We start from the raw sequence: 26,012 nt of genomic DNA on the forward strand, positions 1-26,012 counted from the left end.
ACGCTCGCCGACACTCACCTGACCTGCGTAGCGACTGCTGGGGGCTCGGCATACCCCCTCGGATGTGGTAAGAGAAGCGCATGGTTTTGAACTGATGGGAGTAGGATCCAGCCTGGTCAGTGGGAGACACGGGAGGAGAGCAGTTGATGAAGGCGCTCTTTGGTCGGTTCAGATGCATTCCTGAGTAAGGACGTGGTACGATGCGGGGGGCAGGCTAAGACTCCGGTGATCTAGCGCCGCTCTGACGGGCGCAGGCGGCAGTGGCGGCTTCTCTCCAATGCTTTTGTAAATTATCTCGGCCACGGCTGCTGTACTCTCCGGCTGCCCAAAAAGTGTGTGCTCCGTCCAGGGTAACCCACAATCCAAATACCGCCATCAAAAAAATTGTAAAGAAGAACTAAAATGACACCCCCTTTTGATTCGCCGTTTTAGCGTAGATTCGAGTAGAACCATAATTCCTCACAAAGAAAGTATCCAGATTGCCGTTGTTTCACCGATGCATAACGGTTTGACGGAAGAAAACGAAGAATCCAGGAACTGCGGTTTCCGTTACAAAAATTCATCTACCGCGTGCATCTGAAATGAAACGTAAATAGCCAGGTAACATCTTCCTAAACTCACGATGGTTTCTTTGTATATGTAAAATGTTTGTTTCAACTCATGAAGTTGATTTAAAAAATCTTCTGTTGATGAAATCGTACGTTAAGTCCTTTGTGTCCTTTGGAAATTACAATTTTTTATCCAAAGTTGAACATTGTGTTTGCTCCTTTGATCAGTTTTTTATAAGTAATGAATATAGGTAAGTAAATAGAAGAATACTGCAGTCTTTTTATTCCATGGTCTCTGTTCTGATTTTGGTGGTTCGCTTTGCAACTATACGTGTGCAACTCTTTATTTCAAAAACTGGCTACAGTCTCCAGATTTTTTCCTCCCTCTTTCCCAATGCGATCCAAAAATATGCAAACTCAGCCTTTAGTCGCCAGATTCAAAGCAGACCAAACAGCAAATCTTCTAGTAGACATCTCCGGTTTGTTTTCTGGACCAGAAGAGCGCGAGAGAAAGGGAAAAAAAACGGATTTTTCCTTTTCTCCCTCTCGAAGCCAAGAGAAGCGCCCACGCTGGCCGGGCCGACTTTAGCTGTGCCGACAGCCAACTTTCTTTCAAAGTCCAGTAAATGTTTGTTTCCTTCGTCCGGAGGGGGCTGCAGAAGACCAGGCTGCGTTCCTGGATTTCTCCAGCTGCTGAGCCGAGACAGGGAGTTAGAAAAGCCAATCGACATCCGAAACTCTCCCCCTTCCTCCACCTCCTCCCTGCACCCTATGTCTGTTTTTCATTTGAAACCTTTTAAAACTTTTTTTTTAAACCCTCTTTGTTGAAACATGATTCCCCTGCTTTAAAAAAAGCCCAGGCTCCCGTCTCTTGCCTCCCCTCTCCCCCTCCCTCTCACTCTTTCTCTTCTGTCAGTAGGGAAAGCTTTCCAAAGAAGGCTCCTTCTGCAGTTCTAGGGAAGTTTTAGTTTTATTTTTTAATCGACTTCTGACCTATAAACTGGCTTCGGGAATCTGCGTGAACAGCTGCGCTTAGTCCCGGCATAAACAAAAGGGCGAGAGCCAGGCTCAGAATTAAGAACGACTTTTGACAGTCTTGGAGCACTTAACGCCATGGACAGTAATCGGACTTTGCCGTCGTTAAATATTATTGAACAAAATGTCCGGTCTATATTTCAAAATACTCTGTATATTAAACATTAACCAACGTTAGTTGAGTGTTGCAGCCCATCACAAGTACTTCATTTTTTGCACCCGGTATGCAGCTCAAACCAAACTTGCAGCATGTCAACGGGATGGATGGATATACAGAGGGGAAAGGCAGACGAATATGAAAAAAGGGTAAAGCCTGTCCTGAAATTGATTCAATCAGTGTCGGTTTTATTTAGCACTGTAATTGTATGCACTTCACAGTTTGGTGGCCCTATTGTAATTACGTAACCAAATTAAAGCTTGTGAATAAATAACGTACTCAAAGCGGCAGCTTCGGACATAAAGCAGCTCATAATGGGGCGCCAGGCAATCAAAGTGCCTGCACTCACAAACACACTTGGCCACTTAATCTAACACACGCATCTTTGGGATATTTGAGGAAAACGGGAGTACCAGGACAAAAATTCACGCAGATATGAAGGGTAAGCACAAACACAACCAACCAGCTGTGTGCCCAGACATTGATTTTAGTTTGTCATTATTACTTCTGGGGCGGCATGGTGGCGTAGTGGGTAGCGCTGCTGCCTCGCAGTTGGGACACCTGGGGACCTGGGTTCGCTTCCCGGGTCCTCCCTGCGTGGAGTTTGCATGTTCTCCCCGTGTCTGCGTGGGTTTCCTCCGGGCGCTCCGGTTTCCTCCCACATTCCAAAGACATGCAGGTTAGGTGGATTGGCGATTCTAAATTGGCCCTAGTGTGTGCTTGGTGTGTGGGTGTGTTTGTGTGTGTCCTGTGGTGGGTTGGCACCCTGCCCGGGATTGGTTCCTGCCTTGTGCCCTGTGTTGGCTGGGATTGGCTCCAGCAGACCCCCGTGACCCTGTGTTCGGATTCAGCGGGTTGGAAAATGGATGGATGGATGGATTATTACTTCTGTTTATTTGGTGTAATAAAATTGCTCTTACACGACTATGTGTGTATCATTTATTGCCCTTTTAAATGTCATGTGCATAGTACCGTGAGAAGAGTAACTGTAATTATTTGATGATTGTCCTGAAAATACTAGTTAAATATAAATTAGATCATTATCCGCTGTGGCAACCCCTAACGGGAGCAGCCGAAAGGAGAAAAAGAAGTAGAGTTTGAATTAACGGTTGTATTAACACTTGCAGCCAGTCTGCATGTCTGTAAATGAAGCAACAGTACTGTTAGCTCCTGTATAGACTATTATTTAAATTGCTGCTGACCATATGACTGCATTCCAATTGTAATAAAAAAAATATTTAATCATCAAAAAGGTTAAAGAAGAAAAATAAACATGAAGTTTTAAATGTGATAGATAGAGAATAATAAAATAAAGATCATGGTATGGAAAGGTGCTATATAAATAAAATGTATTATTATTAGAAAGAGTCAGACCTTATATTAATAAACACTTCTCTACATTTACTGACTCTTGATGTGTGTATCATCATATACAGAATCAATCTTCTGCAGTGTACTTGGTTGCTTTATCCAGCAGCCTACTTGAATGAAGCATTTCAGACATCTGTAAATCAATGCCTCAAACGGTGTAATTTCTATGAGGAAAAACTGAGTTACCCAAAGGTAATATCACTGCAGATGTAGTCAGTGTTGTATAACAAAATGGCTGCAAAGTTCCAAGGTAGATGAATATGCCAGAAGTGGATCATTCATTCATTCATTGAAAACAGTTAGTTTAGGAAGGAGTCTACTGCATACCACTTTAAAAGTTGTATCTGTCTGCAGCCCCAGGGAGCTAACTTTAAGGACCACACCAACATATATGCTGAAGCACTCCCTATTCAATTATCAGGCAGAATCTATTAGTACTATGGGAAGAAAACTGATGTACCCAGGGAAAGGTTACAGACAGGGTGACTGTGCAGACTTTATGCAGAGAAAAGGCTGGTATTTAAATCAAGTTTTTAGTCACGGTCCGACCAATACTGCAGTGTGACAATGTTTGTATAAGGATATATTTACATATATGGCAGCAACACATGTCCTTTCTTACATGGATAATAATTATAGTTTGTTTATTCTGAGTATATACTGTATAAAGTAATATTTATATATATTTACACATATTGTTACCACAAGGGGGCACCACTGAGCCCTAAATCTCAAACATAACATCACCCAACACAGTCCCAGATTCAAATAAAGGATTTTATCACAAAATAAAATCACTAAACAGGCAAAAGCAACCAAACCACAAATATAAACAAGTAAATCGTCTCTTTTTCTTTCCTTCCACTCCTCCTGTTGACTCTGACTCATCCAGGCGAGGTGGCAGGCTTCTTTTAAATGGACCCGGGAATGCTTTCGATGCAACTTCTCCAGGATGGCACATCAATACGTCCCATTGCCAAATGGCTTGCGGTGTCTCCAGGCACATTCTCAAGGTCATGGAAGAGATTCCAGGAGACAGGCAGTTACTCTGGGAGAGCTGGACAGGGCTGTAGAAGGTCCATAACCCATCAGCAGGACTGGTATCTGCTTCTTTGGGCAATGAGGAACAGGATGAGCACTGCCAGAGCCCTATAAAATGACCTCCAGCAGGCCACTGGTGTGAATGTCTCTGACCAAACAATCAGAAACAGACTTCATAAGGATGACCTGAGGGCCCAATGTCCTCTAGTGGGCCCTGTGCCCATTGCCCAGCACTGTGGAGCTCTGTTGGCATTTGCCATAAAATACCAGAATTGGCAGGTCCATCACTGGCATCCTGTGCTTTTCACAGATGAGAGCAGGTTCACCCTGAGCACATGTGACAGATGTGGAAGGGTCTGGAGAAGCTGTGGAGAACGTTATGCTGTCTGTAGCAATGTTCAGCATGACTGGTTTGGTGGTGGGTCAGTGATGGTCTGGGGAGGCATATCCATGGAGGGATGCACAGTCCTCTACAGGCTAGACAACAGCACATTAACTGCCATTAAGTATCGGGATGAAATCCTTTGACCCATTGTCAGACCCTACACTGGTGCAGTGGGTCCTGGGTTCCTCCTGGTGCATGACAATGCCTGGCCTCATGTGGCAAGAGTATGCAGGCAGCTCCTGGAGAATGAAGGAATTGATACCATTGACTGGCTCCCATGCTCGCCTGACCTAAATCCAATAGAACACCTCTGAGACGTTATGTTTCAGTCCATCCGACTCCGCCAGGTTGCACCTCAGACTGTCCAGGAGCTCAGTGATGCCCTGGTCCAGATCAGGACTGAGATCCCACAGGACACCATCTGTCATCTCACTAGGAGCATGCCCCTAAATTGTCAGGCATGCATACAAGCATGTGTGGGCCATACAAACTACAGAGTATGATTTGGAGTTGCTGCAATGAAATCTCGGCAAAATGGACTAGTCTGCCGCATCATTTTTTCACTTTGATTTTCAGGGTGTCTTTAAATTCAGCCATCTGTAGGTTGATATTTTTAATTTCCATCAAATGATGTGGCATCCTTTCATTCCTAACACATCACCCAGTCCATATCAGTATAATTATCCTGCATGATTTTTTCCCATTGAGATCTGTGTTTTCAAAGTGTTCCTTTAATTTTTTGAGCAGCTTATATTAAAATAGTGAGATAGTAAAGGCTTGGGATCCATACAGGCACCCCATTTGATGACCATCATCATCAAATTCTTCCATGTGACCCCTGAATACAATGAGGACTGATTGAGGTCATTTATGTTAGGTAGAATGCCTAGAGGGGGCTGGACGGTCTCATGGCCTAGAGCCAATGCAGATTTAATTTTTTTCTCCAGCCGTCTGGAGTTTTTTTTTTTTTCTCTGTCCTCCCTGGCCATCGGACCTTACTGTTATTCTGTATTAATTAGTGTTCCCTAATTTTAATTATTTATTTTGTCTTTTTTCTCTTTCTTCATCATGTAAAGCACTTTGAGCTACATTGTTTGTATGAAAATGTGCTATAGAAATAAATGTTGTTGTTGTTATTTAATGAAGGTGAGATAAAGAAGAAAAAGGAAAGCAAAGTCCAAGAAAAATCACTTTGCATCCATTGCCAATTTATAGGTTATATTATCTGGCTCTTTTTAAATTCAGTCTCCTCAATTAGAAAGTTCTCTGTCAGAGGTGCTTCCTTCTCGGACGTGGGTTTATCAGTAAATGGCGACTTCCAGTGTCATCATTCTTTAAATAGGTCCCAGAGTGGAAGAGGCAAGACTTCTGAGTGAAATCTGGAAGCAATATCAAAAGTCGTCTCTGGACTCATCCTCTGGTCTACGGGTAATAAAGAAGAAGACGTTAGTGGCTGCAACCCCTCAGGTGCTAGAGGCAGAGGCGTCACTATACCAGAGCCTGATACACAGTCCATCATTTTTACTATTCTGCAGCTACTGTTGACGAGCACAAAGTTCAGCCTTTCTGACCATTAAATGCAAACCATCATCACATTTTTTATGATATTTTTTCTTCTCATGATTAAATTACCTTTTCAGTGAGGTTACACTTTTGTGGACTTCAAGGCCATAAATTTGATTTGTTAGTGAGCAAACGTTTTTCCTTAGGTTGCATGCAAAAACCCCAAATCTTTTTCTTCAGTCATTCAATGAGTCAATCAGGGGCATGTAATTTTCATATAGAAATACAATATAATCATGTTTTTTCTATGCTACCAAATAATTAAGTAGATGTACATATCAATCTTGCATTATTTAGTACTTTTCTGTTAATGACCACTATGAGACTTTCCCAGTCAATACACCCCCTTTTTCAAGTCAAATACAGACTTAACATTTACAGACATTCTTCAGTACTAGGGTGTTGTACCATGTTAGCCATTATGGATGTGGTGATAAGTTAAGCAAAACGACACCTTTTATTGGCCAACTAGAAAGATTACAAAATGCAAGCGCATTCCCCTTCTTTAGGCAAGATAGAGTACAGTTAAAGGTACTAGCACCCTGAGCCCCATTTCAGCAGTGAGAGCGCCCTGGGAATGCATAGCAGATGCCTCTTTCAGAGATGAATTCAACTCTAGCATCTGGGATTGAATTTATATTCCATATTGTGCTTGCACATATTTTTGAGAGGTTTAACAATCCATCCTACACGTTTTGTGGACTTGAAGAAAGCTTACAAACATATGCCACATGGTACTTTGCTAAGCAAATATGGAATTTCTCTCCTATTCATTATTTTCATATACAAGACATCAGGATGCAGCCTGATGACCGGATGTTTGGATGTTCTGCTATTTGCCCATTGTCAAAACCACCAAGAACTTTCCATATAAGTCCCTATGGATACATTTTAGAGAAATGTGGCCAATCTTACATAACCTTGCATACCAGTGTGTCACACATAATGCAGTATACACATCCTGTGGCTCATGACATTTAACATCATAACAGTAAAAAGTATAAGAAAAAAATATATTACTTGTACAGTCCTGCCATGATTATATGATTAAGTTATTGTTTTGGTTTCATTTGACTGTTATCTTAAGCTGTCAGTGGAGTAGTTTGTAACCAGTGGTGACTCAGAATGAGTTTCAGCCCCCTCAAAACTGAGATCATGGACCTCTTGGGAAAGAGTGTTAAGCAGAAAACAGCAGTCATATGTAAAGGAATTTTAGTATATTGGGGTATTTTTGAATGCAGAGTCAATTGGCCAATGGGGTTGGTGCATTAGTGGCAATGCTCTGAGCATTATACAAAAACTGTAATTGTACAAAAACCGTGGTTGAAGTGTAGTCTTCAGACCAAGCTTTTGGATTGCAAGTGTGTCTAAATTCCCAACTTCACCTATGGTCACAAGTTTTGATTCCTTTACAGAGCTCCAAGGTTCATTTCCTATGAGATGACAAGGAGTTCAGCAAATCAGAAGAACCACATAGTTGAGCCACTGCTGCTCCTGAGAAGCAGCTGAGGAGGTCAAGGCATGCCGTGAGGATGCCCCACGGTTGACTGCATGTACCAAACACAGCCTACTGGGATGAAATATGGAGCACTCAACATGCTGAATGAATTATACTTCTGTAGAGAAATAGATTAGTAGAGACAGAGAACAGATAGTACAAACTATAGGTGGAATAGCCAAGTTTGGTGTTTCCTGTTCAGCCTTTTACTGCTATGAATATGTCCAAAAGAACAAGCTAAAAGATGAGCAAGTTTAGTTCTTCTTTGCACACTGTACCTGCTGTTCTGTTTTTTTGTTTTGTTTTGTTTTTTTAGCAAAGATTGCTCTTAACATTGGAGTCTGCATTTCCTTATGGATTCTCATCCTTTGTTCTTTCCAAAACTGTAAGGAGCTTCTAGTTTTCCAGAGAAAGACCAAAGGCCACCTGGTGGCATACACTGTGAGTCACTGTGGGTATTGAACCTTCTTTTTTATATATTACTGCAGTCCTGCCAAGATGTAAACATTTGGGGGCTTGCTATTAAGTCTAAAAACTCTTAAGGTTGTAATCTGATGAATTGTAAAGAAAAGTGATGGAATTTGAGACAAATCCTTTTATTAAAAAAATCCCTTTTTGGTTTTTATCTGGGCACCCCTGGCTACCTCTGCAAATACAGGGTGACTCAAAAATATGTTAACACTAATAGTACTGCTATGTATATATTTATATACAATTTTTGTGGACAATTTATGTGCTACATATGGTACATGTGTTGAACATGATGGCGAACAGGTTGAGACATTCTTTTAAATCATCTTGCACATATGAAGTACCCTGTATGTTTTGTGAATACATTGTTTCCGCTATTCAAATGTTAACATAATTTTGACTCACCCTGTATACTGTATGATTTATCATAAGGCTTCCACAATAAATGATGATACATGTATGGGTGGGCACTGATTCAGCTTGCACTTCCCACCTCTGGTGAGATTCATGCTGAACTTTTCTGTGACACAAGTTCTCAAGTCTGGGTCTTCATACATAGGCAAGCCTGACTGAAATGCTTCCACCCCATTTTAATTCACATTTGGTATTTCTTTTATTACAGATCACCATTGCATGAGATAAAACTATAAGACTGATTTAAATATATATTTTTGGTGTGTGGTAATGTAATTTACAGCTCAAGCCTGAGTAGATACAATGTGTTAATTTCTAAATCTTTGGATACTGTTATGTGCTACATAGGGAATGGGTGCTACTACACATCACAAGATACTTTATTAGTCTATTGACACCTTTCTTTGAAAAATTACCTATGCTGGAGATGTTTCAGACTTATGGCACTCTACAGACACAGAATAAATGATAAAAGAGCTCAGAGATCAATACAATACCAGATTCTATTGATTTAGTCTATGTGGAATTTTAAATGACACAGTCATTTTTGTAAAACCTTGTTGGAGAAATAATACCAAAAGGCCTAAAGGATTGGAAATTTGAGTCTGTTCATCAACTTCCTGAACATACTGAATCCAATGCAGATTCTTAGAGGATACAGCCCATAATGGCAGCACTTGCCACAAGACAGGAAATGAAGAAGGCACCAGCCTATCACAACACACATCCACATAGGACCAGTCAACAGTCATCAGTTAACCTAACATGCATGCTTAGGGAGTTTGCAAGGTACTGTATATACATAGACAAAAACCCAAACAGACATGGAAAATGTGCAAACACCATACAGGCAGTGACCAGGTCAGGATTCAAACCCAGTCTGAAGGAGTTGTGAGGGAGCAGCACAAACTACAGCACCACAATGCCACCACTTTTGCCTTTGCAATTATTATAATCCTACAATTATAGCAATGCACGAGAAAAAATAATTTAAAGTATGTATTTTGTAAACCTACCCTTTCCAGTAGAGGGTTAAGAGGACCCAGTGGATGTACAGGCAAGGAAAAAACTCTGGATGAGATGTCAATTTGTCGAAGGACATGCTCATTCATATTTGGCCAATTTCTACCTATACATCCATTATCAAACCTGCTTAATCCAGTCTGGTGTCATGTGGTTCAGAGTCAAATCTGGCAGCCTCAGGTACAAGGTAGTAACCAACCCTGGATGGGATGCCTAACCAGTCGAGTGTTATAAAGTAACCCAATGGATTGTCTTGGCTTTAATGAAGGAGGCCAAAATCTTTGAGGGGAAGCACACAAACAGGCAGAGAACACACAAACTCCATAAAGGGTGTATTATATAACACAACAAGGATGCAACACAATTCAGTATGCCATTTTGCCACCTGCTCTATAAAAGAAAAGTAAGAATTTAGAATTGAAGAAAGGGTACTTGTGTACCAAATGGACGGCACGGATGGCTAGTACCCTTTTCTATTATCATGATGCAAATCGGATTTTCGTTTTTTTAACATTAGGCACCCAAAGGGGACATTAATATTAAGGACCTATAGGCAACTATGCTCCACCCTTAATAACTTTAAGGTTAGTATTTGTGGTTAGAGTAGGTCAGTCTAATAATTTAAACTCCAAAAACTAAGGAACCAGGATTCCTTCCCCACGGAGCCCAACAGTAAAATGGGTAGGAACTGCTGTCCATTTAGTACACAAGTACTGAAGAAAGAATTTGACCCATGGGCTATCATTATTTTGCATAAATCCGCACAAGCTGTAGATAAAGAAAAAAAACAAAAAAAAAACAGATTGCCTAAAATCTATGGGGTGGACATAAGCCACAAGTCCAGCAGGGTCTTCAAGTGCCAAGCATGTTCAGTCTGCCCACTTGATGTGATCTTCTCAGGTTAAACAGAGACAGTGGACTACTGCTAAGATCATTGCAAAATCAATCACAAAAGCAAACCAATGGAATCTGAAAATGCTCTTTGCATTGACTCTCACGTCCTAGAAAGTTAAAATATTAATATTGCATATTTCGGCTTTCAGGTTTCTTTTTTCAGCCTTTTTTTATGATCTGTGTCAATGCATAAAATGCAAATGTGGGGCCAAAGTACTGATCCATGAAATTTCCCTAACTTTGTCTGCAGACAATTACATAAGTCCTGTCGTGCAAGAAGACATTAAGCTTGTGAATATACCAATGTTGGAGAAAGTCCAGAGCGTTTACTAAGTAGGAGAAGCAGTTTTGCTCCGTTTTATATTATTTGATCGGACACTGCTACGTCTTTCACTTTTCTTTCTCATCTTGGCATCTATGGTGACACTTGACCACCATTGAAATTAAAGCGTTGACATAGATGAATATCCTGTTTTCAAATATTTTGTATTTAACTGAAACTGTACACATTTGCCCGCAGAGTGACTCATTTCAGAATTTGGCTGATCCAGGACAGTTGCAATCTAAAAACTTTTATACGTACTGTATATTTCTTCACTAATATGGCACAGTATTACTCTGTTCTTCAAAATGACATTTTGTGTTTAAAGTGCATGTGTTTTATTCATCCATCCATCCATCCATTTTCCAACCCGCTGAATCCAAACACAGGGTCATGGGGTTTGCTGGAGCCAATCCCAGCCAACAGAGGGCACAAGGCAGGAACCAATCCTGGGCAGGGCACCAACTCACCGCAGGACACACACACACACACACACCAAGCACACACTAGGGAGAATTTAGAATCGCCAATGCACCTAACCTGCATGTCTTTGGACTGTGGGAGGAAACCGGAGCACCCTGAGGAAACCCACCCAGACACGGGGAGAACATGCAAACTCCACACAGGGAGGACCCAGGAAGCGAACCCGGGTCTCCTTACTGAGAGGCAGCAGCGCTACCACTGCGCCACCGTGCTGCCCTCTTTTATTCATATTACTATAATTATATAGCATACTGTACTCTTAAGGAGAAGTGTGCTTAATCAGAATAAACTGAGAATTGAAAATTGTGTGTTGGTTAGTAGGTTGATAATCCTACCTTGCACTATAGTGTTCTTATTACAGATTTCATTTCCAGCCATCATCTGTGTAGCGTTTGCACATTTTCCTTGCATCTGTTTGGAGTTTTTTCCAGGTTTCACTTCCAAATCCTTAAACTAGTAGATTAAGTGAATTGGTAACTCTAACTTCAGGCCAGTTTGAGTGTGTGTTTGTGTGAGTTAGTAGCCCTGTGATGGATTGATGCCTTGTTCTGTTATTTCCTGTCTGTTGCTGGAAAAAGACTGGAAAAGTCTATTCAGGGGTCCTGGAGAGGAGGGTCCGTCGGATAGTCGAGCCTCAGATTCAGGAGGAACAGTGTGGTTTTCGTCCTGGTCGCGGAACAGTGGACCAGCTCTATACCCTTAGCAGGGTCCTGGAGGGTGCATGGGAGTTTGCCCAACCAGTCTACATGTGTTTTGTGGACTTAGAAAAGGCATTCGACCGTGTCCCTCGGGGAATCCTGTGGGGGGTACTCCGAGAGTATGGGGTACCGGCCCCCCTGATAAGGGCTGTTCAGTCCCTGTACGATCAGTGCCAGAGCTTGGTCCGCATTGCCGGCAGTAAGTCAAACCCGTTTCCAGTGAGAGTTGGACTCCGCCAGGGCTGCCCTTTGTCACCGATTCTGTTCATAACTTTTATGGACAGAATTTCTAGGCGCAGCCAGGGTGTTGAGGGGGTCCGGTTTGGTGGGCTCAGGATTGGGTCACTGCTTTTTGCAGATGATGTTGTCCTGTTTGCTTCATCAGGCCGTGATCTTCAGCTCTCTCTGGATCGGTTCGCAGCCGAGTGTGAAGCGGCTGGGATGAGAATCAGCACCTCCAAATCCGAGACCATGGTCCTCAACCGGAAAAGGGTGGAGTGCTCTCTCAGGGTTGGTAGCGAGATCCTGCCCCAAGTGGAGGAGTTCAAGTATCTCGGGGTCTTGCTCACGAGTGAGGGAAGAATGGAGCGTGAGATCGACAGGCGGATCGGTGCGGCATCCGCAGTAATGCGGGGCGTTGCATCGGTCTGTCGTGGTGAAAAAGGAGCTGAGCCGCAAGGCGAAGCTCTCAATTTACCAGTCGATCTATGTTCCTACCCTCACCTATGGTCATGAGCTATGGGTAGTGACCGAAAGAACGAGATCGCGAATACAAGCGGCTGAAATGAGTTTCCTCCGCAGGGTGTCTGGGCTTTCCCTTAAAGATAGGGTGAGAAGCTCAGTCATCCGGGAGGGGCTCAGAGTAGAGCCGCTGCTCCTCCGCATCGAGAGGAGTCAGATGAGGTGGCTCGGGCATCTGATCAGGATGCCTCCTGGACGCCTCCCTGGTGAGGTGTTCCAGGCACGTCCAACCGGGAGGAGGCCCCGGGGAAGACCCAGGACACGCTGGAGGGACTATGTCTTTCGACTGGCCTGGGAACGCCTTGGGATTCTCCCGGAAGAGCTAGAAGAAGTGGCCAGGGAGAGGGAAGTCTGGGCATCTCTGCTCAAGCTGCTGCCCCCGCGACCCGACCTCGGATAAGCGGGAGACAATGGATGGATGGATGGATGGATGCTGGAAAAAGCTGCAGTCCTTGGAATTACAATATCACATGTTAAAAGATCTAAACTCATTACTTAACAGAATACCCCATATTCCAAATAGCTGTATAAATCATTTTAAATTGGCCTAGTATAACTCAGTGTTTATGTATGTTACCCTTTAATGGATGGGATTCAATCCAAAGGTTCTTCCTGCCGGGCACCCGCTGCTGCTGGGATTGGTACTGCCACACTTATCAAATACACTAAGCAGATACAGAAATGAATTGGTGGATGGATCTTAACTTTTTCAATATGGGGATTAGGACACTTATTATATAGTAATATCATCTGTCATTGATGCCCTTGAACATTTAAAAATACAGAATCGGATGAACTGAACAATGTATTGACTAAACATAACAGTACACTGTAAACAGAGGTGAGGACATACATAAAAAGGAGAGATTTTCATATTATATTAAGATACTTCTTGAATGTATTACAGAAAATAGGGTAAACAATAGCATGGTGGTTAGCGGTGCTGCCTTACAGCTGAGGGAGATTGGGTTTGAATCACAGCTCGCTCACTGTCTATGTGGATTGTGCATACTCTTTGCGTATCTGCATGGGTTTTCCTGCCATACCCCAAAGAAATCTGTTAATTAACTACTCCAAATTGGCCATGTATAAGTGTGCCCTGCAGTGACCTTGTGTTCCTCTGAGAAATCACCCTTTTGTAGTGTGAATTGTCAATGCATTTGTCTGTCTCTTGATTACCTAGCTGCTTGAGACAATCTATCTATGTCTTATGGAACTTGCCTAATTAATTTAACAGTGACAGAGCCTAGGCCACTGGAAACACGACTCCAGACAGAGTACAAGTACACACATACCTCACGCACACTAACAGCAGGCCAGTTTAGAGCTTAAAGCTAACATTTTAGAAAGTATCAGGAGACAATCCCACACAGACAAGAGGATAATGTGCAAACTTGCCAGAGAATGAGACTTGGTCAAAAAAAAAAAAAATTTTTCCGCCCAAGTAATCCTCAAGCACACCTATGGCATTTAATTTAATGAAAATGGACATGTTGATCATTTAGAATAAAACATCACTCCTTGTTTGTACTCTGCTTTTTGTTGGAAAGAAAAGACCTGAGGCTGGTAGTAATCATTCACTTTTAGTTGATTTTGGCAATGCTTTAAAATGACTACAAGAGCAGAAGATCACAGAATTTTAATGGAGTGAGGATGAACAGGCCAGGGGAACACGTTTCCCAGTAGTACATGTTGCCTCAATTCTGTTTTTCAAAACTTTTAAGTGTGTGAGTCAAAAGTGTAAAAAGTGTTTATTTTTTGTGATGAAGTAGAAAAGGTCATGATAAAAATTACACGTAGGAATGATAAACAAGACAGTACCATAAATCTCAGCTCCTGTAGCCAACAGCCTCCAAGGATGTGTGTTGTTAAAGAGAATTCCAAGTTATAATACTAATAGAGACAGAACAAAGAGAAACTGCAGCACATTTTCAAAGATAAGTGGGGAGGGGGTGTCGTACATGCTGTGCTGTCTTCCAGGACTGAGTATTTGGAAACAAGAAATTGGGAAGCTATAGTGCATAGTGTTTTCTTAAAAATGGCCCAAACAGAGTAACACACCCATAATGATTATATTATCTAAAGAGGTGCCAAATTTAGACAAAACAGATTAAAAGAGCTAAATACTTAGGCTGAGTCATAAGTTTAATAACTGAGGAGGAAATAAAAATATACTGATGTATAGGAAACATATGCTAAATTATTATACAGGTATGCTGCTTTTCTGCTAACATCAGACACAGAAGCAGGCTGGTGCACTATTTGCAGGTGTTTTCTCCTGTTCACAACAGGGGACACCCTGATAGCGTCATCTCAGTCCAGAATAATGGCAATGGGGTAAAAGTTCCAAACCAGACATTTATTGTAAAATTATAATAGAAAGTTTTGAATGTGGAGGAAATCAAAGTACAAAATATAGGAAAATAAAAAAAATACCTGAAGCCAAACTGGGTCACAGGCTCATCTATTCATAGACTACTGGCTTCTGTTAATGTTATTTGTAATAACATTACAAATTCATTCTATCATTTAGGAGAAGATTAAAACGAGTAAGGAGTATGATGCACAATTTCTTTTAATTAAATATTTTAATATATTCTTATTTATCATGGTGCCAGTGATTGGTGATGTGTTATATTGGTTGGACATGCAAGTAAGAATATGACTGCACTCTTTTGAAGTGGAAATACTACTAGTGCTGCTGCCACTACTGCTACTGTGCCCCAAGAACAGATCACAGCCTTTACTTCATGCTGTTATATGTGTTTCTCTTTGGGCAGCCTTCCTTCTAGCAGCTGAGTTCTTGCCAACCTCCTTCCAAGTCCCCTGTCTATGACACAACTAAATGCATCGTCTCGGGTTTATTTCCCTGGTCAGAGGCAGTCTTCCATTTTCTCTAGGGAAGCGTTGCTATGAATTTGTCTTGCAGCCTTCCATCAATGTTAAAGGGAAGGGTCTCCAAATCTGCTGACACGCTGACTTCACCAGCAAAGAAACTGCACTGTGCCCTGTATTCCATTATGGCATTTTGTGCCCTCTAGTGGACAAAACACATTGCCACTTCTGATAATTCTTCTCACTCGTCTCCAAGCACATTTGCTACTTTTACTGCCTAATTTATTTTTACATTTTCAGTCTATACTGTTTCAGGCTGTGCATGATGTGTATTTATTTAAACTGCTTTGATATTTCTCTTGAAACTTTTAAATTACAATCTGATGATTCAAGATTGTGTTAAACACAGTCCAACCTAAAATATGTGCTCTCATTTCATCTGTCGGGAATGTGTTGATTTTTTGTGTGTGTGTCTAATTATTTTTTAGTTTGATTTTGATATAATTTTTGTAATTGTCAGGGCAAACATCTGACTCCCATTTGGTTTTGTGGCTTTGATTCTGGTTTCACTCCAGTAACCAAAATAAATTGTTAATAAAAGATCGCATGTATTGACTTGGCATTGACTTGGCTATACGTCCCAAACTATTTTCTTGTCAACTCTCAAAGTAAAGGGACATCTAGGTAATTCTAGCACACACATTAGTCTGTAGTCCAGCATGCTCATGACTCCATTTTGCACAAAAATAAACCATTCCAGTGCTTCAAATACAGTACTGTTTGTAACATGATAACATGGACTTAACTACCCAATAATTTATACTGTCCCCGCAGCCTCATTGAAGAAGTTTCCATTAGATTACATAAACTGTATTAATCCCATGGGGAAATTTAGATGCATACAGCAGCAGAAATATAAAAAAACAAGAATACAAACTCACAGAACGAGTAATACAGCCAATTAACCGACCGACCGACCTCAACTCCTTCCACTGGCTGACCTTCAATGTTCTCTACATGATATGGTAACAGTAGGCAAGCTATAACCACTGAAATTATATATCATCACAGACCAGTCCCATTTTAGAGTCAAATTAGATTGATCCCAAATGTTGAAAGGGAAACATTTTGAATACATTTTAGGCAGTTAACCTGGCCAGCTGGTCATTGAGTTGCAAATGATGACCACTATATTTTAAGTAGTCTGAATTATTTAAAATGTAACTGTGGTAAACTACAGATCATGTAAGTGAAAAAAAAATCAAATACTGTATAATTAATATTAATGCTAAAAATCTTAAAGAGTCCATCTCCACTTTCTGAACATTTTTGGTCCATTGCTGAGTACTGGAAAGCCGCAGTCTATCCCAGGAACATTGAGTACAAAGCTGGAACTACCCCAGACAGTGTGCCAGTCCATCTCAGTACTTAATAAGACACCAGTTTCTACAGTATTTCTTAATTCTTTTATGAGTATTTTGCAGTTCCATGTGATGTCTGCAAGAAAGAAAAAATGTGCAGATGTGAAACCTCTGACTATGCTTGTTCAGAAGGAGGAAACCAGGACCACATCATTATACTATTTTTGGACAATTTCATCTCCTCTGCTTGCATGCCAATCTCCCTGGGAAAGCAGACTCTGAGGAGTCAGATGGTTTTGAATCAATTCCCTTCAATCCAACCAGCCAAAATTAAGTATCTGTAAAATGGATGGAAGTGGGCACAACTTTTAGAACAATACTTAACTTGAAGTGAAATTTAGATTTTAAAAACACCACAATAAACTTTAGTCTCAAATTACATCCATCAATTCTGACCAACTTATGCAATTCAGTGTCACACAAGCTGGAGCCTATCCCAGCTTCAAATCATGAACCAGCTCAGGAAGAGGCATAGGTCATATATGCACTTGGGAAAATTAGAGATGCCAAGAAGCTCATAGCATGACACTGGAATGCAGGAAGAAACTCATGTGAACACATGGAGAACATGCAATCAAGGCCCCCTGCCAGGATATTAAATGTTGCCCAAGATCTTCCAACAATACACACTGTACCTCTCAACTGAACCATTTATTTGACTTCTATTTTGAAAATTCACCTTAATAAAAGTATAAATGTCTGTGTGTTATAACATAGACATATACACTGCATTTGTCATTCCAACAGATGGTGCATTACACACATTTGTAATAATGCATTTTATTAGTACAACTTTTTGTGATGCACCCACCATCTTTTGGAATTACAAATGCAATGCATTTAATTACTACTTGCATTACAAAATGCATTTCAAAAGATGGTGCACTACAAACACTAACACTGAGGTCAACGTTTATTATTCAGAATTCAACCCATCTTTGACGGGTGGCAAATCTTGTATTGGTAGTAATTGGATAGGGCCCTCTAACACTCTCCAATACTGCAGACATCATGCTTGTTTAATGAAAAAATAGCAATAATACAATAAAGGTTATTTAAATAAAATGTTGAATGAAAATGTGAATTTTAAGAAATAAACACTCTGTATACAAAGAAAGTTGCAGTGTGATGAAAAAGTATTAATGTGATTTTGTATATAAGTGCATATTTTTCATAGTGAAAACAAAAACAAATAAAGCCTAACATTAGTTAAAAGTGACTATGACTGAATAAATAACACATTACTTATTTTATTTAATAATGAAAATTTTACAAAAATCCAATACTCTTTGTTGAAATAGTAACCAACCCCCCAGTAACAGCAGCTATCGATTATTCAGCTTTAGCCCTCCTTATGCAGAACTACACCCATTCATTAAACATTTCCCTACTCATTGTTGGTCTTGATGTAGTTTGATCTGCATTTGGACTAGGCAACTGCCAAACTCTAAATTTTGTTTCCTTCAGACGTTCAGATGTAGACTTACTTGTTTGATGGTTTTGATAAGTAACTGCACTTCATACACAGAAATTACAATGTTCTTTTGAAAACTCCTACAATACTGGGCAGAATTCATGTTCCCCTTAATAATGGTAAGTTGTCCCAGCTTGGTTGCTTTATCAAAACATTACACTACCATCATCATGACTGATTATTGATATGAGGTTCTTACTAAGGGTTTTTTTTCTATGTATAATAGCATTCATATCAACTAAAAAGGTTTACTTCTGACTATACTGTCTGAAAAACACTGTTAGAATATGAGAACATTGTAAATATTTTGATAAGAACTGGTCATTCAGCCCAACAAAACTCACTAATCCTATTTGAATATCCCCAAAGTCCTACTCTCCACCACACTACACAGTAATTAATTTCATGTGTCTATGGTTCACCATGTGAAGAAATCTTTGTAACGTTTGTGTAACATTTGGCCTTAATAAGTTTCCAACTGTATTCTGTTGAACTCATTTTAGACTAACAGCTTGGATCCATCGTACTTTTAAATACTTCAGTCCTGTCACCTCTTAAGTTCTGTTTGTTTAAACTGAAAAGTTTCAATTTTTTTAGGCTTTCATCTTAACTTACAGTTCTCAGTCGCGGAATCAGTCTAGTCACTTTTCTCCTGGACTTTTTCTAGCACTGCTATGTCCTTAAAGTAGCCCAGAGGCCAAAACTACACACAGTAATCCAGTTGACACCTCACTAGTGTGTTATAAAGCTTAAGCATAACCTCCTTTGACTTGTACTCTACATATCATGCCACTGTATGTAACATAACATTCTGTTATCCTTCTTAATGGCTTCTGAAAACTTTTTGAATGTAGAAAGTCTTGAGACCACTATGACTTCTAGGTCCATCTCATAAGGGGTACTTTCAAGTTTCAGACCTCCCTTTGTGGAATAAAATCTAACATTTTTACTTCCTATGTGTAATACTTTACACTTTACAAAAAAAATTAAAGTTCATCTGCCATAAATCCCTCTGCAATGATTTAGCTGATTCTAGATTTTGATTTGATAGATTTTGCTAATCACCAAGGGGAAATTGTCTTTTCGCTAGAGGTCTGACCAGAGGGTCAGCCATTGTACAGCGCTCCTTGAGCAATTTTCAGTTTAAGGGCCTTGCTGAAGTTCCCACCAGAGTATGATCCCTTCTGGCAGTAACTGGATTTGAACCAGCAACCTTCCAGATACCAGCACAGATCCTTAGCCACAGAGTGACCACTCCACCTTAGATCATCTACAAACATAACTAGCTTGTTATTTATATTCCTATCCAAATCATTTCTATACATATATATTAAAAACAGAAGTGGCCCCAGTACTGACCCCTGAGGGACACTACTTTTAATAATTCCTGATAAGGTTCCTGGGTTTTAGCCCAGGGAAGCTTGAGAATCATTAAAGAGCACTTTTGCAAACTTCAGGTATGTAACTGTACTCATAAGAGAACAATGCTTTTCTCCTTGCTGCTGTGCCATGAATTCCATTTTTCTTCAGATGTCACACTTATCTTAGCCGAAGAGAGGGGCACCTAAATAGTCCTACATGCTGCTGTTCCAAGGTTTGTGATTTAATGGAAAATTTGATGTCTTCCTCTTCAAGAGATTTTGGCAAGACTGACACTTCTGGGAAAACTAACTGTGGATCTACTTGTCCCTCTGCTACTTTGGGCCAGAGCCAAGAATGGCATTCCTATTCAGGATACAGGAGAACAAAGTCAATGCTCCAAAAGAAGGGAAATGTCTGCAAATTTGCAGTGTCTGTCCTTGAGCTTTATGGATAGACATTGCAAAGTTAAGATGAGCTATTAACAGCAGATGTTTGAACTGAAAGAGCAAATCAGTAATAAAGGCCTAACAAAAAGATTTTTAAAAATCTGATTTTATCAAGTAAACATTGTAAACAAAATAGTGTTTTTATAAATATGAATGATGAGAAAGAGAATATAATGTAATCCACCCTCCAGTTTCAACTTCATTTGAATATATTAAATAACGTTTAAATGTATTATTTTTCATTTTTCTTTTGTAAAAGTAAAATCCTTTTGTGGGTTGTTTTATTTTTATGTGGGTGTGATGTGACTTTTAAAATAAAGTGAAAATCATTTTTTATTTCATTATTAAAGCAGGTACTTGTGGAGTAAAGCTTCAGGTACATATATTTAAAGTGCAGTATTCCTTAATGTTTAGAACTAAGCATCTGCAGTAGTTGCTGTTTTTCTCTCCAAGTATGTTTTTAATGATTCTCATAGCATGTTCAGCTGCTCATCCTGCTGAGAGTGCAGCTCAGATGCTTACATCGATTGTGTTGGGAGGGCGGATGTGAGCATTCACCTATGCTCCTGTCCAGCTTATTACTTGCTATATCCAATATGACTGTTTACCAGTGAACACATCCCTTGTTGATTGCTGCAATCATAGCCTGTGCAGCTTGTTATGAACTTGCAATCCAGTATAATTAACTCTAACGGTTAAATAAACTTTATTGTACTCATGCCTATTCTCTGCTAGAGTCCTCTTATCTTTCTCTTATTCTGTAACTTCTTCATTTTTAGACTCTTTGATTAACCACATCTTTTGCCTTGCTCACGTATATGTTTAAGGTCTGCCTAATGTGGCTACTTTTCCTTGTCATGAACACTTTTTGGTTTTACTTTCTGATATATCAGTCCTCATAAAATGAATCAAAAAAGGCTGTCCTCAAATGTCCTGATACCAATACAACTGCTTGTCATCAAGCTTAAATGACAATAATGCAGAGTAAAGAATAAATTCTTAAGAATCCTGGCTGGTGGGTATTTTACTAAAGTGATGGAATAATAACACAAGTTTAAAAATCAAATATGGTAAATGCTATGTTCTTTGTTTGGTTTTGCAGTGGTAAGACTTTGCTTTCTAAAAAGAACTATTTATAAAGACAAGTTTTAAATAATTCTATTATTGTAAAATTTTAATAACATCAACCTATATATTGCCAATGTCCCTGTTTTTATCAGTAATAACAAATTAATAAACTATACAATTTTAGAAAGACATGTCACCATTGCAACTCAAACAATATGAAATTTGAACTAACCAAACCCTATTTGGATATGGGCAGCATCTTGTACCAGAGGTTAACTTTGGCCAGGTCATTTCCTATTTGAAGTTGTCAGCTTCTCCCCTTGTCTGACTGTTTTTTTCTGGGTATTTCACCTTTCTCAAGATTCCCAAAGACTTGTGTTTTATGTTAACTGGCAGCTCTAACCTGACCCAGTGTATGCTTGAGCTTGAATCTGAAAAGGACTGGCACCTCATGCAGGGTTTGTTCCTGCCTTGTGGCCCATGCTACCAGGATAGACTCGGTTTCAATTCAATTAGGGCATTCTGAAATTCAGACTTATAGATCTAGAATTACATGTAGGGGGTGTAGTGAAACAATGAGCAAAGCTGCGACCTTACTAGTCTGAAGACCAATGTTCCATTACTACTTAGAACACTGTCTGTGTGGAGTTTGTGTATTCTTGCCTTGTCAGTACTGCATAGTTTTCTCTGGGTACTGAGGTTTCCTTCAGTACCCCAAAGATATGATGGCAGTTGTGAGAAAATGTTGAAGAATGAGGGTATGTGTGTGTGTGTGTTCTGCATTGTGCCGGTATTCTGGGTTTGTTCCTGCCTTGGACCCAAGTGTTAAATGCATAGGATTTGGTTCCCTTTGATCCTAGAATTAAGAAAGTGGATTCAGGAAAAGATTGAAAAATCCAGCTATAATGTGTTTCATTGATGCTATGAGTTATTAGGAAAAAGTCAACCTTTAATTGGAGCTTCCTTCTATAAAAAAAAAAAACATACACAAAAGGTTACCAGTATCTCTGTTTAAAATTTACACCACTTATCTACTGGTTACCACTGCAGAGGAGTTCAATTGCAACACGAACATACCAAGACAAAACAACATTATATGGAGTAGCTTTCAGTGAAACCAGCATATCTAAATAATCAAGATTAAAACTGCACTTAAGGAGAGCAAGTTACTTTACACAGTACAGTTTATATTATTCAGTTCATACTGTGGGTTGCCATTGTGCACTGTCAGGAATGGCACTTTACTCCATGTTGATGCCTCATGCTGTATCATGGCCTACCTGTTGTTAACCACAACCTCAAACCCAGCTTAACAGACAGGTTTTGTTTCTTTAGCATGGCACCTCTTTGTGCAACTCCCCAAACCATATAACTGGATCAAACTTTAATGTGTCCCACGTTGCTGGTGTCAGTAAAAGGGCTGGACTCCATCGTATCTCCTCCTTTCATGTGGTGCTTACTCTTGGCTCTGCACATCTGCCTCTATTACCTGCCAGCACCAGTTAAGCAGCAGTCTCATGATCTTCAGGGGAAATAAAGGTGCGCTACTGGTTTTCTTTAATGTTCTTCTACTGTGTTTTATGAACTTTTGTGGAAACTATTTAACTGTTTCAGGGTTTAGTGTTCTTGACTAGTTGCCCGTTTTTTTTTTTTTTGATTTTTCCATAACACTCTGGATATTTTAGTGTATGTTTTGCCAACCTATTAGCTTCACCTCCAATCTGTAATTCATTTGAAATGACAGACTTTAAAAATACTATAAAATTATATGCCAACATATTTTATCTGGATTATGTTGGCTACTCTCTATGCTAATGCTGATATTAATTTACCTTACCAACCTGACTTAGTTTCTAGCCAAAAGCAGAAAGGTATATTAATCCATGCTCGTGGTTTGGCTTCCAAACTAAAGCAATGACTCCACCCACCTCCTACATATAGCCATCTTGGAAGAAAGCCACTGTCAAACGGGAACAGCTTATCTATAATGCCAGGGCACCAACTGTTATGCCCATTCTGTTTTATAACACTAAAAAACCCTTTCTGGTGCAGTACTTTTACATTGCTCTTACAGTGTTAGAGGAGCATTGTGGCATACATGCATGATAACAAAAGGGAATGCAGGTTGAGCACTTCCCCACCATTCTTTACTGTCCAAGACAGAGGAAATAACAAGGACATGTACAACAGCAAGACTCCTTTCTGCCATATTTCTAAAAATTCAGCACTCACAAAATCAGATTTCCACTCATGTTATTAACTGACTTTGGAAGTAGAACCATATTTGAAGATACAGCACAGAAGATACAGGAGTGCAGGTAAAGGCAACAGCAAGATACACTAATATTAAAGAGACTGCAAAAGAAGAACAAGAAGACATGGACAAAACTGAAAAAAGTCAGTAGACCATCTATAAAAGTAAATAAATACAAGGAGCAGACATGAACCAATCATAAATATTGGTGTCAATATCAAGATCCAAATGAGTTAAACAAAGGCAAAACTACTACAGAAGGTATCATAAAAAAAGTTTGGTTTAAAGATGAGCATTATATATCTTACCTCTCACAATCTAGTGTTACGCAGTCCCCACATCACAACAAATTCTCAAAAATAAGACAGAAATAGGTCCAAAATGCTTCTCTGGCATCATGCAACTGTCAGCAAATGACATTATCTTTCCCTAAACTATTATGCAGTTTTATATGGAATCTATTGAGCATTAAATATAATCTTATATATCCAGTATAAACTTAAGACAATTGCACATTAAGTCAATGTAATACCATATTTTGACAAGTTTTGGTAAAAGCATAACTTGGGGTGGGCGGCACGGTGGCGCAGTGGGTAGCGCTGCTGCCTCGCAGTTGGGAGACCTGGGGACCCGGGTTCACTTCCTGGGCCCTCCCTGTGTGGAGTTTGCATGTTCTCCCCGTGTCTGCGTGGGTTTCCTCCGGGCGCTCCAGTTTCCTCCCACAGTCCAAAGACATGCAGGTTAGGTGGATTGGCGATTCTAAATTGGCCCTAGTGTGTGCTTGGTGTGTGGGTGTGTTTGTGTGTGTCCTGCGGTGGGTTGGCACCCTGCCCAGGATTGGTTCCTGTGTTGGCTGGGATTGGCTCCAGCAGACCCCCGTGACCCTGTGTTCGGATTCAGCGGGTTGGTAAATGGATGGATGGATGGATAATTTGGGGTAATCTGTGACTTTTCACCCCATTACAATAATTAATGAAAAGTTGACGGCTTGTCACTGTCCGCAGCCTAGTGCTTTACCTATTAAACAGCTCAAAGAACTAAATGAACAAAGCAAGATGTTAGGTTCATGCTATATTTGAGGTGCTGTGCGAATGCAACTATTCTCTGACTCTTGATGGACTAAAATCGTCGCTCCCTACTATGTGTTTTGTAAGCAGACTTAAAAGGTCTTCCATTTTTCTGAATCTGCTTGCTTAATTGCATTGTTATGCTTAGTGTGTCCTTGCTATAGTGGTTGCAAAGCAGGTACCGGGCGTTGATGGGGTACTACTCCATCACAGGAAGCACACCTGTACTTACACCTAAACCCAAAACTGAGGGTCGACATTTCTAGGACGTAAAAGGAAATCGTTAAAACAATACAGATAATGTGCATACTCAACAGACAGCGGCTTAGCCAGAAGTTAAATCATACGAAAGGCAGAGTCGGCAAAAACCTAAACATGCATGTTGCTTATTATGTGTCTATTCTTCAGCACGTTATCCATGAAAAATGTCATTTTATTAAAAAAAAAGATCCACCCAACAAATTAAAATTAATTAACAACTTACATTACATTTTGCAATAACAATATTTGTGGATTTCACATAAAAGAGTATATTTAAATACACATTAAACACACTAGACGACGCAATCAGCATACGTGCGACAGTCGTGCCACGCAAGTTCCTCCACCCCTTTCTTCTGCTTTACGGACACCAGCAGCTCGCAAAAGGACTATGACAAGACCCAGTGAGTTGTATTGATATTCTGTTACACGGCGTCAGTTTTTAACAGTGCCAATGACCAGGCTTTCATTTACATTTGCTTGTGTTTTTAGAGCAGAAAAGACTGAAGCGAGGCTCTTTCAAGAACCGTAATAAGGTAAGCAATTTTGATCACATTCTCAGGTTAAGGTTTCCGGACAGCTTGGTAAAGCACGCTAGAATGAGGTACTCTGGGAAACGGTGTTTATATTCGGCCAGTTTGCTTCGCAGCCTATGTAAATGAAACTACAATTCCCACATTGTACTTGCCTCTAAATGTTACCTTTATGGCTGAGCACATGTATTTGCTGTTCTCGTCGAGTATGAGTTTGTTGCACTTTTACTGTTTTGTGGATACTTATTCAAGCAGAATACATTTTCCTCTAACTCTGTTTTGGCAAAGTTGGGATGGATTTGTGTAACACTGTATAGATTTAACTGTTTTTCACATTTCAGCTCCAGAAATCAGCTAAGCTGTTAGAAATTCCAGTTTACAAACGACATTATAGTGCTTTCCATCGTATTGTGTGCAATAGAAGCCATAGCAATGTGTGTGAGGCAGCGAGATTGTGTTTTAATTAATAGGTTGCCGTTGCCACATCATCCCAATTTTAAACTGATTTCTTAATTCAGTTGCGTATGTGTTGTGTAAGTACATACTGTCGTGTGTTCTCGGTTTTGCTTAGTTTGGTACAAGCTTTTCGTAATTGTATCCACTAGGTGTTCCGAAAACGCAGTAGGCCTACAGTATTTACAAAACGT

General features: G+C 40.1%; 3 protein-coding genes across 3 annotated transcripts in view; 1 reads left to right on the forward strand and 2 right to left on the reverse strand.

Moving 5' to 3' along the window:
* Positions 1-1,302, reverse strand: part of fgd1 (FYVE, RhoGEF and PH domain containing 1) — a 194,969-nt gene extending 193,667 nt beyond the window's left edge. The window contains exon 1 of the mRNA XM_028813296.2: positions 19-1,302. Coding sequence (XP_028669129.1) covers positions 19-178 — 160 coding nt within the window. The 5' untranslated portion in view covers positions 179-1,302. The remainder of the gene's footprint in view (positions 1-18) is intronic.
* si:dkey-13a21.4 (uncharacterized protein LOC494576 homolog) overlaps positions 1-26,012 on the reverse strand; it is a 991,873-nt gene that overhangs the window by 213,443 nt on the left and 752,418 nt on the right. The gene's annotated exons all lie outside the window — the stretch shown is intronic.
* The window catches only part of gnl3l (guanine nucleotide binding protein-like 3 (nucleolar)-like), a 50,574-nt gene continuing 49,714 nt past the window's right edge, over positions 25,153-26,012 (forward strand). Inside the window, exons 1-2 of the mRNA XM_028813299.2 lie at positions 25,153-25,236; positions 25,325-25,368. Coding sequence (XP_028669132.1) covers positions 25,224-25,236; positions 25,325-25,368 — 57 coding nt within the window. The 5' untranslated portion in view covers positions 25,153-25,223. The remainder of the gene's footprint in view (positions 25,237-25,324; positions 25,369-26,012) is intronic.

This window comes from Erpetoichthys calabaricus, chromosome 11 (assembly GCF_900747795.2).
Source record: "Erpetoichthys calabaricus chromosome 11, fErpCal1.3, whole genome shotgun sequence".
Classification (NCBI taxonomy): Eukaryota; Metazoa; Chordata; class Cladistia; order Polypteriformes; family Polypteridae; genus Erpetoichthys; species Erpetoichthys calabaricus.